This window comes from Thamnophis elegans, chromosome 9 (assembly GCF_009769535.1).
Source record: "Thamnophis elegans isolate rThaEle1 chromosome 9, rThaEle1.pri, whole genome shotgun sequence".
In the NCBI taxonomy this organism is placed as follows: domain Eukaryota; kingdom Metazoa; phylum Chordata; class Lepidosauria; order Squamata; family Colubridae; genus Thamnophis; species Thamnophis elegans.
Genome location: NC_045549.1, coordinates 49,299,494 through 49,311,601, shown reverse-complemented (window position 1 = coordinate 49,311,601; position 12,108 = coordinate 49,299,494). Strand labels below are relative to the sequence as shown.

Sequence of the window (12,108 nt, the reverse complement as noted above, 5' to 3'; positions counted from 1 at the left end):
GAACAGGAGCCTGGACCAGATCCCAGACAGCAAAATACCTGAGCCCTAGCGGAGCTCAGGTCAGTGACTCAAGCTGTCTCTGTTCTAATTGCCTCAGCTCTCTCCAAGCATATCTCAGGTTTCCACTCTGTACTGCTTCTTGCAGCGACAGTGGCACAAAGGTGACAAGGAGCTTAGTGGCATTGCTGCACTGGGTCTACTCTGATCTCATACATAAAGATAGACACTCTACTCAAACCTTGCCATCATTACCAGCTAGCAGAAACAGAAACCTGGTGTTAGTTAAGGTAGATAAGAACCTCCACCACCACTGTTACATTCCAAATGCTGCACTAGTGCTTAACAGAATCCAATGGGATGAGTAATGAAATGCTGGATTGCATATCTTATTACACCCTCCTCTATATTGACTTCTCTGATTACTAAATGCCTCCTGCCTCCATCTCTTCTGTTTCCTTGGAATGCAACACACTTGTAATCTCATCCTTTTCATCCGTCCAATCTACATAGCAGACTTAAATCTCCCAAGACAAATCCCAACTCTTGGGGTGTAATCAACGTTTATGTTCTTATTCACCATGTTGTTTTCCAGGTAGAGAGAGTATCTATGGAAGACCTTGGTAGAAGAAGGTCACATTGTGTCTCCCATAAGTTTCTAAACTAGTTAAGTGGCCTATCGCAAAATTAAATATTTTTGCAGAAATATCATTTGAGCACTGCCCTACTTGAATCCAGTTAAATTGTATTTCTAATACAATTTAAAAGATTAAGGATTTGTTATATAGTGTTTTGATGCAAATTGTCATTTGCTTCTTTATTCTTTTATCTTCTAGTATTGGAGTCTATTATATATTGTTCTACATTTAAAAACATTTTTGTTTCCCTTACATTTATTTTTAAGGGAGAAGATGGCATACTTCACAAGAGCTAAAATAAGCATACCAGCTCTACCCGCTGATGATGTCTAACAATATTTTGCATCAAAGGTTTTGTTCATTTTTTAAGTGAATGCTTTTATATTATTGTTCTACAATCTTTTAAAGACATATTTTTGAATTCAATTGTAGATATTGTTTATAAAATACATACACTGTGCTCTAATGTAACATTTCAGATGTGCAAACTGTTCCCTCTGTCTTTTCTCTATATAAAGCAAAATATACATTGATACGCCAGTGAGGCTAACTTTGTACAGTTTGTATATGTAAAAACGAAGGAAATCCTAGTATGTATGAACTGCACTGCTGCTCTATATCATGCAATGTGTCCCATATGTTTCATTTACCTGCTTTTTTCCCCACAAGGACAGACTGTGAAAATGGCTGTTAAGCCATCTAATAGGTTTTGAGAAAAAGAGTGGTGGTGGTGGTGGTGGTGGTGGTGGTGGTGGTGGTGGTGGTGGTGGTAGTAGTAGTAGTAGTAGTAGTAGTAGTAGTAGTTGTTGTTGTTGTTTACATAGCTTTCAGGAAAAGTGAGTTCTGTTCCATGCCAGCAGGCTGTCTAGTGCATGCAAGTTCTGTTTAGATTTCTGCTGTCTACATGGGAATTTTCAACTCTGACAAAAAAACTTTTTCCCTTTCTACCTTTTTTTTTTTTTTTTTTGAATGAAGGAGAGGCCTAGAATACTAAGCTGGAAGAGTATCCTTTTTGAATGTACTGAATTTGGGGCTGTATTTCAAATCTCACTGTATCTTAGAGCTTGGACAGAACACGAGGGAAGTATGTATACCCCACCATGTGTTAAAATTGATAATACTCAAATGGCAGCTGTTTTAGGAAAATGGACTTAAATTCAATTTTAAATCTGAGTATTCAAAGAATGAAAATTAAAACTAATGTGTAAATATATCTAGTAAGACTTTATTAATATAATTACATCCATGGAGCCCAAACAGACCCATTTTCACAAGAATAGTTCTTAACAAATTTATTTCTCTAAGGCAGTGTTTCTCAACCTTGATAACAAGATGTGTGGAGTTGAACTCCTAGTATGCTGGGGAAATCTTGGAAATGACACATCCCACACATCTTAAAATTGCCAAAGTTGAGAAACACTGATCTAAGCACCCATTTATACTATTGAGATTTCTTCTAAGAAACCTTAATAATGAGCACTTAAAATAATATTAGTTGGGTTAACATTAAATAAAACATGTAAATTGATTCCTAAGTTAATTATGGCACAATAAGGATTAAACATGATTAATAACCTTAGTTTGTTTAACCAGGAACAGGTTAAGTTGGTTATTGTCCAAAATCAGTTTCTGGCTACAAGTTTACAATAGGTACTAGGCAAAGTATTTGAAAAGTGTCTATGACAATCTGCCGCTGCCAACTGGAGGCCAACTTGCCATGGCCATCTTACTGCAGCCAACTCACTGTGGGACATCATATCAATATCACAATATCAGAGAAATTGTGGAATAGAATAATTAAAGAAAGGATGAAAAAGGACTGATAGAATGAAGTGTGAATGGCAAAAATTATTATTTTTTATTTACTTTAAATAATTAAATTGAATTGTTAAATTGCCCTACAGCGAGTTGTCTTGTGGTGAGTTGGCTGTGGCGAATTGCCCCGCAGTGAGTTGGCCATGGTAAACTGGCTATGGAGAGTTGGCCGTGGTGAGTTGGCTGTGGCGAGATGTCCCATTCTGATTTGGAAAGGTGCTTCACAAAGCACATGTGGGCATATCTGAAATCCTACCCCACCCCTCTTTCTCAAATTGCTGAGGAAACTACTGCACATCTTCCAGGAGGCTCAAATTGGAAGTGGCTGCTTTATCAATCATCCTTCTATGTAGAGGTACTTTTCTAACTGACCTTCAGTTTTCGTGCATGTATGCACATGTGCAAAGTCTATGAACATGTTTAAAGTCTAGAAAATCTGTGCCAAAACTTTGGAAGGATCTCTTCAACGACTTTTGCTTCATTCAGTCCATCAAGGGGTTTTGCATAGCCATAATACAGGCACAGATTTTCTTGGCATCCTCACTTCCCTTGGTAATTCTCATCTGATAACCAGTTATTGATTAGTTATGATGTCATAATCATGAAACACGCGGTGATTAACGCTTTGTTGCCACGGTGATGTCACATGTTTTGAAGATCAGACCAAAGCAAGGCATCTAATTGCTTAAGAAGGGATTGAAGAGCTAGTAGTGATAAGTGTCTTTACTAAGTTAAATCTGCATGCCATACTCCCCGCTGACTAAAGTAGAAAGTCTCAGTTTATAAGATCAGGCTATTTAAACAATGTAACTATTGCTTCCAAGCTATGGAACATAAAATAATGACAGCATAAAAGTTATTTAGGCAGTTTTAAAGTCATTTGGTGAAAGTGACACATAGTTCTGTATGTGATATATATTCATATACACACATAAAAAGACACCGAGGAAACAAAAAGACTTCTACTAATTGTGTACTTGTTAATTTTGCAACATAATTGTATAATGAACTGCTGTATTTTATTTTTCAAGGATATAATAGTATTGTTGAAAAAATAGGAGAACATTTACAGTATGTTCATTGCCATCCTTAGAATTACAGAAGGAAACAAATTAGTATGTCTTAATTTATTTTTATAAATCTCCCAAAGGTTGCTATTATTATGAACAACTATGTGTAATTATTAAAAATCTTTTCAATATTACTTCAACTTGAAGGTAAGAAACTGCTTAATATTTCCTGGATGCCCCTCTTTTTTTAACCCATCTTTTAGAAGTAAATTAAACATATAGATGCTATTTACTCCGTCAAGGTCAATGTCTAAAAGCTGAAGTCACAAAGTTATTTAATATAGAAATGAAGGCTGATAATTTCAGTTTCTCAGTTTGACAATACAATATAATAATGTTTTAGAATGATGTATACAGTTGTATCTTGTGATTTATTTATTTTCAGTCTTATTTATGTACAGTACAGCTTAATATAGTTCAGTTCTGCACTTTTAAATTTGCGGGTGAAAAAAAGCTACTGTGCAAATTGTTTTAGGGACACATACAAATGTACCTCCCTCTTCTGAAGGTATGCCACAATATTTAGAGAGAAACAAAAAGAATAATATATTGGCAAGATAAATTTTGTTGGCTGTTTATAAAAGAATCTTCCATCCATGCCGCCTTTGGCATGCTAAAATTTCAGCAACCTCAACTAATACTTAAGAAAACAGTTTGACGTCCTGGAAATCTTACACAAAGTCTGTTTAGCATTTGAAACAATTTTGAAAATCATGATCATGGACAAATACCAGTCAAGTCTCATACTACACTAATATCATTTTTTATCATAAAAGTTACCTATCAGAGAATAGAACAAATGTAATCATATCTTGATTATCATTACTTCAGTACAATCCTGCACGTCATATTACAAGTATTATACAATATTGTTTAGCCAAATGAACAAAGCGAATATTTTATTGGATGAAACTAAACTTCAATTTTTATACAATTATGTTATATTTAAGTATTAAATGCTGAGAACTGAACTCAATATTTAATCAGGTTGTATTACAAATGTCTCCTATCCTAATATTGTCTGTATATGTACACATCACCTATATTAACCTTTGTCTGTGCACTTTTTAATTGTTTCAATGATTTGGAAAAATACAGTTTTTTAACAATAACTTTTGCATGCTTCTCTTCTTTACCAATACCAGTTAAATCAAGTTTATGTGATTTGGCAAATGTTCATGTAAAACATCAGCAATAAGACCATGTCATAATGGTGATCAGCATTATGGATGGGTGGTTTCTTGAGTAACAATGATTATGTAAGCTGTACTTATGTAAGTGAGGTCTTACACAAACCATAATCCATGACAGTGTATGATTTTTTTTCCTAATAACATTTTACACACTAGGATAATATAAAACTGACTGGATCTGAAACTCAGAAATGCAGCAAGTCCATGCCCTGTTTTCATTTTAAATTACTAAGTGCAGTTTTTCATGGAAACTGAGGTCCATCCCTATTTTCTGAATGGGAAATAGACTGTAATACAGAGAAGCCATTTTTAAAAATGCATTTTATGACACTGGAAATCTGGATATTTTCAATATTAATAGATATGTATATGATAGATAAGGTAATAATATCTTAAATCCATTTATATAATACATTGAAAAGTGTCTATTTAACTAATAATACAAATCAAACTACATAAATGTAGATTATGCTAAAAAGAAATAGATGTAATTTTCATCCTAAATTTAATTTTAATATACTTGACAGATTTTTTTTCTTTTTGTTTCAAATGATTTAGCAATTGTCAAAAAGATTAACTTTTCCGTGCATTTCTTCTGTAGCCTAACAAAAAGAATTATGATCAATTCTGTACAGAGAAGTAGAAATCCACTGGTAACCAATGAACAGTGTGTTCTCATATTCCCATCTGACAGCTATCTTTTGAATAGCCTCCTATCAAATTTCAATGGTGGGCATACTTCAGAGCAACAGAGCACTTCAATGCATATACAACTAACACTTTTTGTAGCTTTTACTCTTGATGTTCTGTCATCAGACACCTGTCCATTTGTGAAGCGTGTTAAAATTCTATAAACCTTGACTTCTTTAGGCAAAGCTATAAGAAAAAAAATACATTTATACTATATGCTTTCTTTCCTTTTCACACTAGCTATGTAGCTTTCCAAAGCACCTTCCTCCATTTCATAAAAAATAAGGCTATTCTAGCCTTGTAAGCTGCTTAATAGATTTAATAATATTTTCTTATAAAATACCATTAACTTTTCCTGTTAAGCAATATAATCAGAAGTATGCAAGTTTTAGCATTTGTGAATATACTGATAGAGTTTGAGTTGAGAATCACTGAAGAAATGTTGTGTTATTACTATTTGTAAGTGGGTACTCTAAATGTTCTCACATTTAGATTATTTGTTTTTTCCAATGATATTTTAATACAGAAAAATGACAAATTGTGATTTCAAAAGTATTAGACTCATAAGATCCATTCTACACTGAAAATACCGTTCAAATATTAATATTTTACTTCTATTTAGGAACAATAGTCAATCCTTACTTGGATAGATTTAACTACATAATTGAATTCATATTCATTCAGAAGCAAATCCACAGAGTTCAATAATGTTTTCCTCTAGATAAGTACAAATATAATTAACCTAACACTCTTAAGTTTGCAAATTCAATTATGCAACTTGGAGCTGCTTAATAAAAGACATTACACATTATAAATGGATGGCACAGAAGCAATCCAGTTTTTAAATGATGTAAACAAAAAAAGAATGCTGTCATCACAAAGTAAAATTAATACAGTCTTTCTCAGACTTTAGAAGGTATATTGGGATCATATATACTTAACACTCAAATATCAACACATAACAAAACAGAACCGATTCTTTACAATACCAGTATTTTACATCTAATTAAAATATTTTGTTAGCTATACCCTTATATCTTAAAAATAGGTAGAGGCAACAGTATACAAATAAAGGGGGGGGGGAACCTTGGTGTTTTCCATGCTTTAAGATGAATCCTCGTCTGTAGGTACAACTGGAATCCATTAACCAGTATTGCTAATTGAACTTTTATTTAAAGATTTTGCTGCATATTTGAATTTGTAGCAGAAAGTTTAAATGAAAATAGTCTTTGAATTTTAAGACAGTCGGGAAACAAAAACAATCATTTTCTGAAAATCAAGTACCAAACTTAGCAGGGTATGATTGTGTAATATGAGGATTCATATTTTTATGACTTATTTGAGCTTTGTATATTTTTGTTTTTACAGTACATTTTAAGTTGAAGTAGAGAAAAATATATGATGATGTTTTCTATAGTCATTTTAATCTACTCTTCTTATGAAGCCAGCATTTTCAGCCTTGTAATAAGAAGGATAACACTACTCTTGAAATAAAAAGTTCAGGAAACAAAGCATCCTTTAATCTTAATTGGAATAAGGTTCTGCACATTGTGTTTAAGTGCATGAAAGGAAAAATAGGCTCTCCGGTGTCTCTCAGACTCTTAGACTTTGAGGTCTGTTGTTGCTTTCCAAGTGTTGACAAGCATCTAGCACACCTGCCACTGTATAATGGACTGAGGACGATTGAGTATCAACAGAACAGACGCTGCAATTTAACAATGAGCCTCCAAAAATGAGACAGAATCCAGCAAACCAGCCTATAAAAAGTGCTTCCCCAAAGTCCCACCTCGGAACGATGTCTGGAATAGTTTCATCCCAAAATTCCTGCACAGTGGTATGAGCAACCCAAGACACTGGGACTAAGGCTGCAGCTCCTGATATCCAGCAGAATATTCCGCCCAGCAACAATAACCGCTTCTTTAGATCCTGTTGTTGTTCTCCAATCTTTAAACAATCCAATCCAAAACTTGAGAGTAAGAGACCAGAAAGTCCTAATCCATTGGATATGAACATCAGAATCCTAGAAATTTGGAGCTCAGGGGGTAAAGCTAAAAAAGAATCAAATTCTTTGCACTGCATTCCCCCTTCTTCATGGACCACACAAGCTTGCCAGAGTCCCATTGTCCAGATCTCCAATTCATTCAATTCTAAATTGAGATTTTTCCATTGAGGTAAGTAAGTTGTGAGGCAGGATAAGACCCATCCTAACAGGCAAAATAAAATCCCTGCTAACTGCATTATGGTTCGGTTCACTAAAGCCATTGTAAAGGATGCGATCGACTGGCTGGAAAATCTTTTGGCCAGGTTTTTTTGGAACTTTGACTTTATATAGTGGCTGCAACTCCGATGATGGTTGCTTTTTGCTCTCCTGAATATAAACTTTAACTATTAACCCTTTAAGAACTCTGAAACATGTTTTTGTTCTTCCTGAATATAAGGTTTCTTGCAAAGGATGAAGGACTCTGCTTAACCATGAGTTGGGTTTTGTGATAAGGATTTGATCTGTTACCTTTCAATTTGCTTGGTAAAATTATATCCCCAATGCCTGATGATTGCAAGTCTGAGGATGAACAAAGAAAGCTCTATGACCCCTCACCTAAAAAAAACAACAGAAATCTTTGTGCTTCAATACGGATTAATTAGATTTTAAGTGGTGATAAAAAAAACAGGTCTGTCTACAACAGGACTTCATTGTAATAGCTAAATTTGAGATTTCAGGGCTTCAAATCAAGGCCTTGTAGAGAAAGGCATCCTGTTTTTCTATCTTCTGTACTACTATGCTTCCTTAGTTAAATGTATACATTAAGACTTATCTTTCATTCTCATCATTTTTCTGCAAAGAAAGCTTTGAAATATATTGATTTTCTGTCCTGTCTGAAGTTACTTTTAAATGGGCTTTCTTTACATCTGAGTTTTTCAAGAACAAAAGGTTTGGTGTAGTGGCTAAGATGTCAGCCTAGAAAGCAGCAGACTATGACTTTCAGTCCCACCTTGGGCATGAAAAACCAGGGGGCTGACTTGGAGCCAATCACACACTCTCAGTCCATCTCACATCACAGATTATTGTTGTGGAGAAGATAGGAAGTATTGGTATGTTTGCTGCTTTGAGTTGTATGTGAAATAATATGAAAGATAAAAATCGTTTTCAAAAATAGAAGTTTGAGCTAACAACTGATGTCTAGTAGTACTCAAGAATCTACCATTGACAAGGATTATTCATTAACAGGTTTTTAATATAAATAAAGTTAGTTCCTCAACAGGTATAACTAAGGTCTCATTTATATTACTTTCACAAAAACACCTTAAATCTTTTCTATAGCAGTATAAAGAATGAGCTATGAAAATTATGGCATGCATGTACAACTGATTTTCTTATTTTAGTAATGTGCTTATACTTGGTGCTGACACATAGGAAAAGCAGCCTTTTCACCATCAAGAATGTTAACCCAATACAGAGAATGTACTTTAGATGAAGAATTGTGTCATTGCTTTATTTGGTTCTGCAATGGCTCCTAGCAAAAGTGCCTTAAATGGCTTTAAATTCTTCATTTAAAAAAAAAACACCCTTTAAGTTTAAGATAAGAGAGAAAGAATTTCACAATTTCCACTTCTTCACAATACCAGCAGCAATAACAAATTTTGTCTTGCTTTGTGCCCAGTCTCTCTTGCAGGGTTGTGGTAGATCTCACAGAAATAGTATTGGTTTCTTTTTTATAAAGTGCATGCCATGCTACTGAGAGTAGGATTACAACTAGGTATAATATTTGCATAGTGAAGTTTTAGAATTGCATTGTCTTTAAGGAACTGGAACATTTGTAAGATAGAGATCCTGTTTGATCAAAAACAAGCACATTCTCATCACTTTCAGGATAGATTACTGCAATCTACTTTATCTGGTGCTGCCTTTGAAGACTATTTGGAAACTGCAATTGGAGCAAAACATTGTGGCCTGCGTTTCTAGTGAGTAAGAGCTACAACAGCTTTAAAACACCAGTAGGCTTTAGAGTATAACTCATAATGCTGGCTCTATCTATAAGGCTCTTCACAGCTTGGCTATCAAACACTGTCTCCCATCTTGTATAGGGATGTTATACTCAATGCTTCTTCACTGCAGTGCTCGAAGTGCCTTTTTTGGTTTGTGCCCATGCTGATGTCCTTTGGAAATGATGTAAAGACAATGTAATTCAAGAATTATTTGTTATGGTCACCGATCAGCCCCTGCAGAGATATAGATTATTCTTAACTGATGCAATTGTTTTAACAGTTTTATTTTGTTCCTGTTTTTTATAACCTAATATGTGAACCATTGGGAACCACACAGAACTACAGAAATATTGTAAGTAAGTAAATGAATAAATCTATCTAAAAGGAGACAAATGCAAACAAAGAACCTCCACCAGTAATGCTATATGCTGTGTTGTGAACCTCTGCACAAAATTCTGTAGTTTGTAGTAAGAAATTAAAGTCTCAGAAAAATGTGATAAACATATGAAATGCTTAAAGCTAAAATTACACCTCTAACAATATTAGAAATGTTGGTTGTGCTTGCATTAATTTTGGTACACATTTATTTGTTTTTCTCCTTATATCTAGACTAAGCATTAGAAGTTGTTATGCTAAAAAAGATTCCATTATATAGAATATGACACAATTCTCTTTAAAGTGACTGCTAGCATAAGAATAATTAGCATTGTGATTGATCTCTTGGAAATGCTGAGAACATAATACACTCCTATAATGAGAGTTGACTGCACATTGCCGTGGTTAGCGTGGAAGTCACATGAAGTCTTCAAGTTGAGCTCAACTTCTTACAAATTCACAGGTATGTGAAGTCTTTGTTGCAGCTTGTTTTCTTCTTTGCTTCCGTTCCTCACTTCTCTCCAATTTGTTATTTTCTTTAGAATACTTATAATGTACCAGAAGTCTCACTTTTAGATTCTCCACTCTAAATTACATGTTTTGCAACCATTTGGTATGTCTGCCGCAGCAGCAGCATGGAGTGAAGTAAAAAAAAAAAAAAAGGCAAGATGACAGCCAAAACTCCACAAACCAAGTCCCATTCTTCTTTTATGTGTTGCTGCACTTTACCCTGGTCCCGAGAATTGCATGTCTAGGCATCTGTTCCTTCCATCATCCTCTCATTGCCTGTAGCTGCATAAAAATCCTGATATGTATTGAAGCTGATACCTAGTCTTAAATTTGTAATCAAAGCTGGAGCCCAGAAAACAGCTTGTAGCTGCTGTGTGCTTCCAAATAACCATGAGATCCTTCCTTGAAAATAAAACTGCTTTGTTTCTGTTTCCTTATCTTTCTCCTTGCTCTAAATGTAAAGCTTCTATTCCACATGGTTTATTATCACTGCCAACACTTGGGTCCTCATGGAGCTCTTCCAAAACTTCCATGTTATTTCTTTAATATTTCCATAGTTTTTCTTTTAAATTTTTTAATTTGCCTGCTTTCCCCCCCCCCCCATTGTCAGTATTATCCAATTCACAAGTTCATATTCTATGATTAAAGAATATTCAACCCTGCTTTGTTCTCTAAGATATCGGTTATGAAATCTGTTATACAATGATTACTCTGAGTAATCACAAGTTAATTTTCTCTAGCTAAGGTAGTTATATCATTTTTCAGAAATGCAGTGTACAATGGACAATATGCCCATCACACGTCTGGGAAAGGGCCTGGTATTCCCACATTTATCATGACAAGTGAATAAATGTGAATTGCATATCTATAACATATGCTCATCTTTAGCAATACTGAATGCTAATAATCATGTTAAATAATTCTGGTGATATGGCTGCTATTTCTGCTGGTGTGGCCACTGCTATTATATGAAAAATTATTGATGAACTATTGCACAGATATTCAAAACAACTGTTCTTTATATTTTATGTGGGTTAGTTATACTCAGTGGTGTGCTGCTGATTGTTCAAAAATCAGCTCTGCTAGCTCCATTGCTGCTGCCACACAGCATCACTAGATGAGGAAGAGCTGACTGACACTCTAGATGTCAAGGCTCAGCTCTGCTTTCAGCAGGTTAACAAAATTGCAGAAAATTAACTATCGGCTCCAATGACCTGATGTAAGTTGGTCCAGCACACTACTAGTTATATTCATCACATATTAAGCAAATCTATTGTAGATACCTTCATTACCAGAAGATATGTGGCATCGACATTGCAACTGATAAACTGTTGTCCCTGTTACTTTTTCAGTATAATCCAACTCTTGTTTTTTTAGATCTCTGAAAAAAGAAACAAGCTTCTTTTTTTCTGTCAAGGGTGTATTTGGGAAGAGGCTGAGTCAAACTACCTTGAATGATCATGTTTTAAATATGTGTGTTTGAGGGAAAGACGCAGGAGCCATGGAATCAGAGAGTAAGATGTTTATTGCGAGATGACAAGCGATTCAGAATGTGTTACAACTGTCACAGTATTTATACTCTCAGGTACCAACTGTCATTTAACTGTCATTACAATCACCAATCACAGGCTGTGCTTCGCCCGACCAATTAGAACACAGCACAGGCTGTTGCTGGGCTATAACACTCCTTCCCCCCAGTTATTTGCATATTTAAATTTGCATATTCAAGCTCTGCGCATGCTCACAAATCATGGAGGCTGGAGAGCTTACATGGAGGGAAACTCAAAGAAGTCCTGTTGGTAACTTTTCTGTTGGCCTTTGTTCGATCGGCATGCA

General features: G+C 34.8%; 2 protein-coding genes across 3 annotated transcripts in view; one reads left to right on the top strand and one right to left on the bottom strand.

Annotated features, from left to right (window-relative positions):
* Positions 1 to 1,879, top strand: part of WWC2 (WW and C2 domain containing 2) — a 153,396-nt gene extending 151,517 nt beyond the window's left edge. For both annotated transcript variants that reach the window (XM_032223804.1, XM_032223805.1), the window contains exon 23: positions 902 to 1,879. In XM_032223804.1, the coding sequence (XP_032079695.1) occupies positions 902 to 968 (67 nt within the window). In that variant the 3' untranslated portion in view covers positions 969 to 1,879. The remainder of the gene's footprint in view (positions 1 to 901) is intronic.
* A 1,391-nt stretch (positions 1,880 to 3,270) lies between these two features.
* On the bottom strand, positions 3,271 to 11,809 carry LOC116513035 (claudin-22-like). The gene has a single exon (XM_032223803.1). The coding sequence runs from the start codon at positions 7,663 to 7,665 to the stop codon at positions 6,997 to 6,999; it is 669 nt and encodes a 222-aa protein (XP_032079694.1). The 5' UTR covers positions 7,666 to 11,809; the 3' UTR covers positions 3,271 to 6,996.
* Positions 11,810 to 12,108: the final 299 nt, after the last annotated feature.

Coding starts and splice junctions, on each gene's coding strand:
- LOC116513035 (XM_032223803.1), bottom strand. CDS start 7,665: ATGGCTTTAGTGAACCGAACCATAATGCAGTTAGCAGGGATTTTATTT.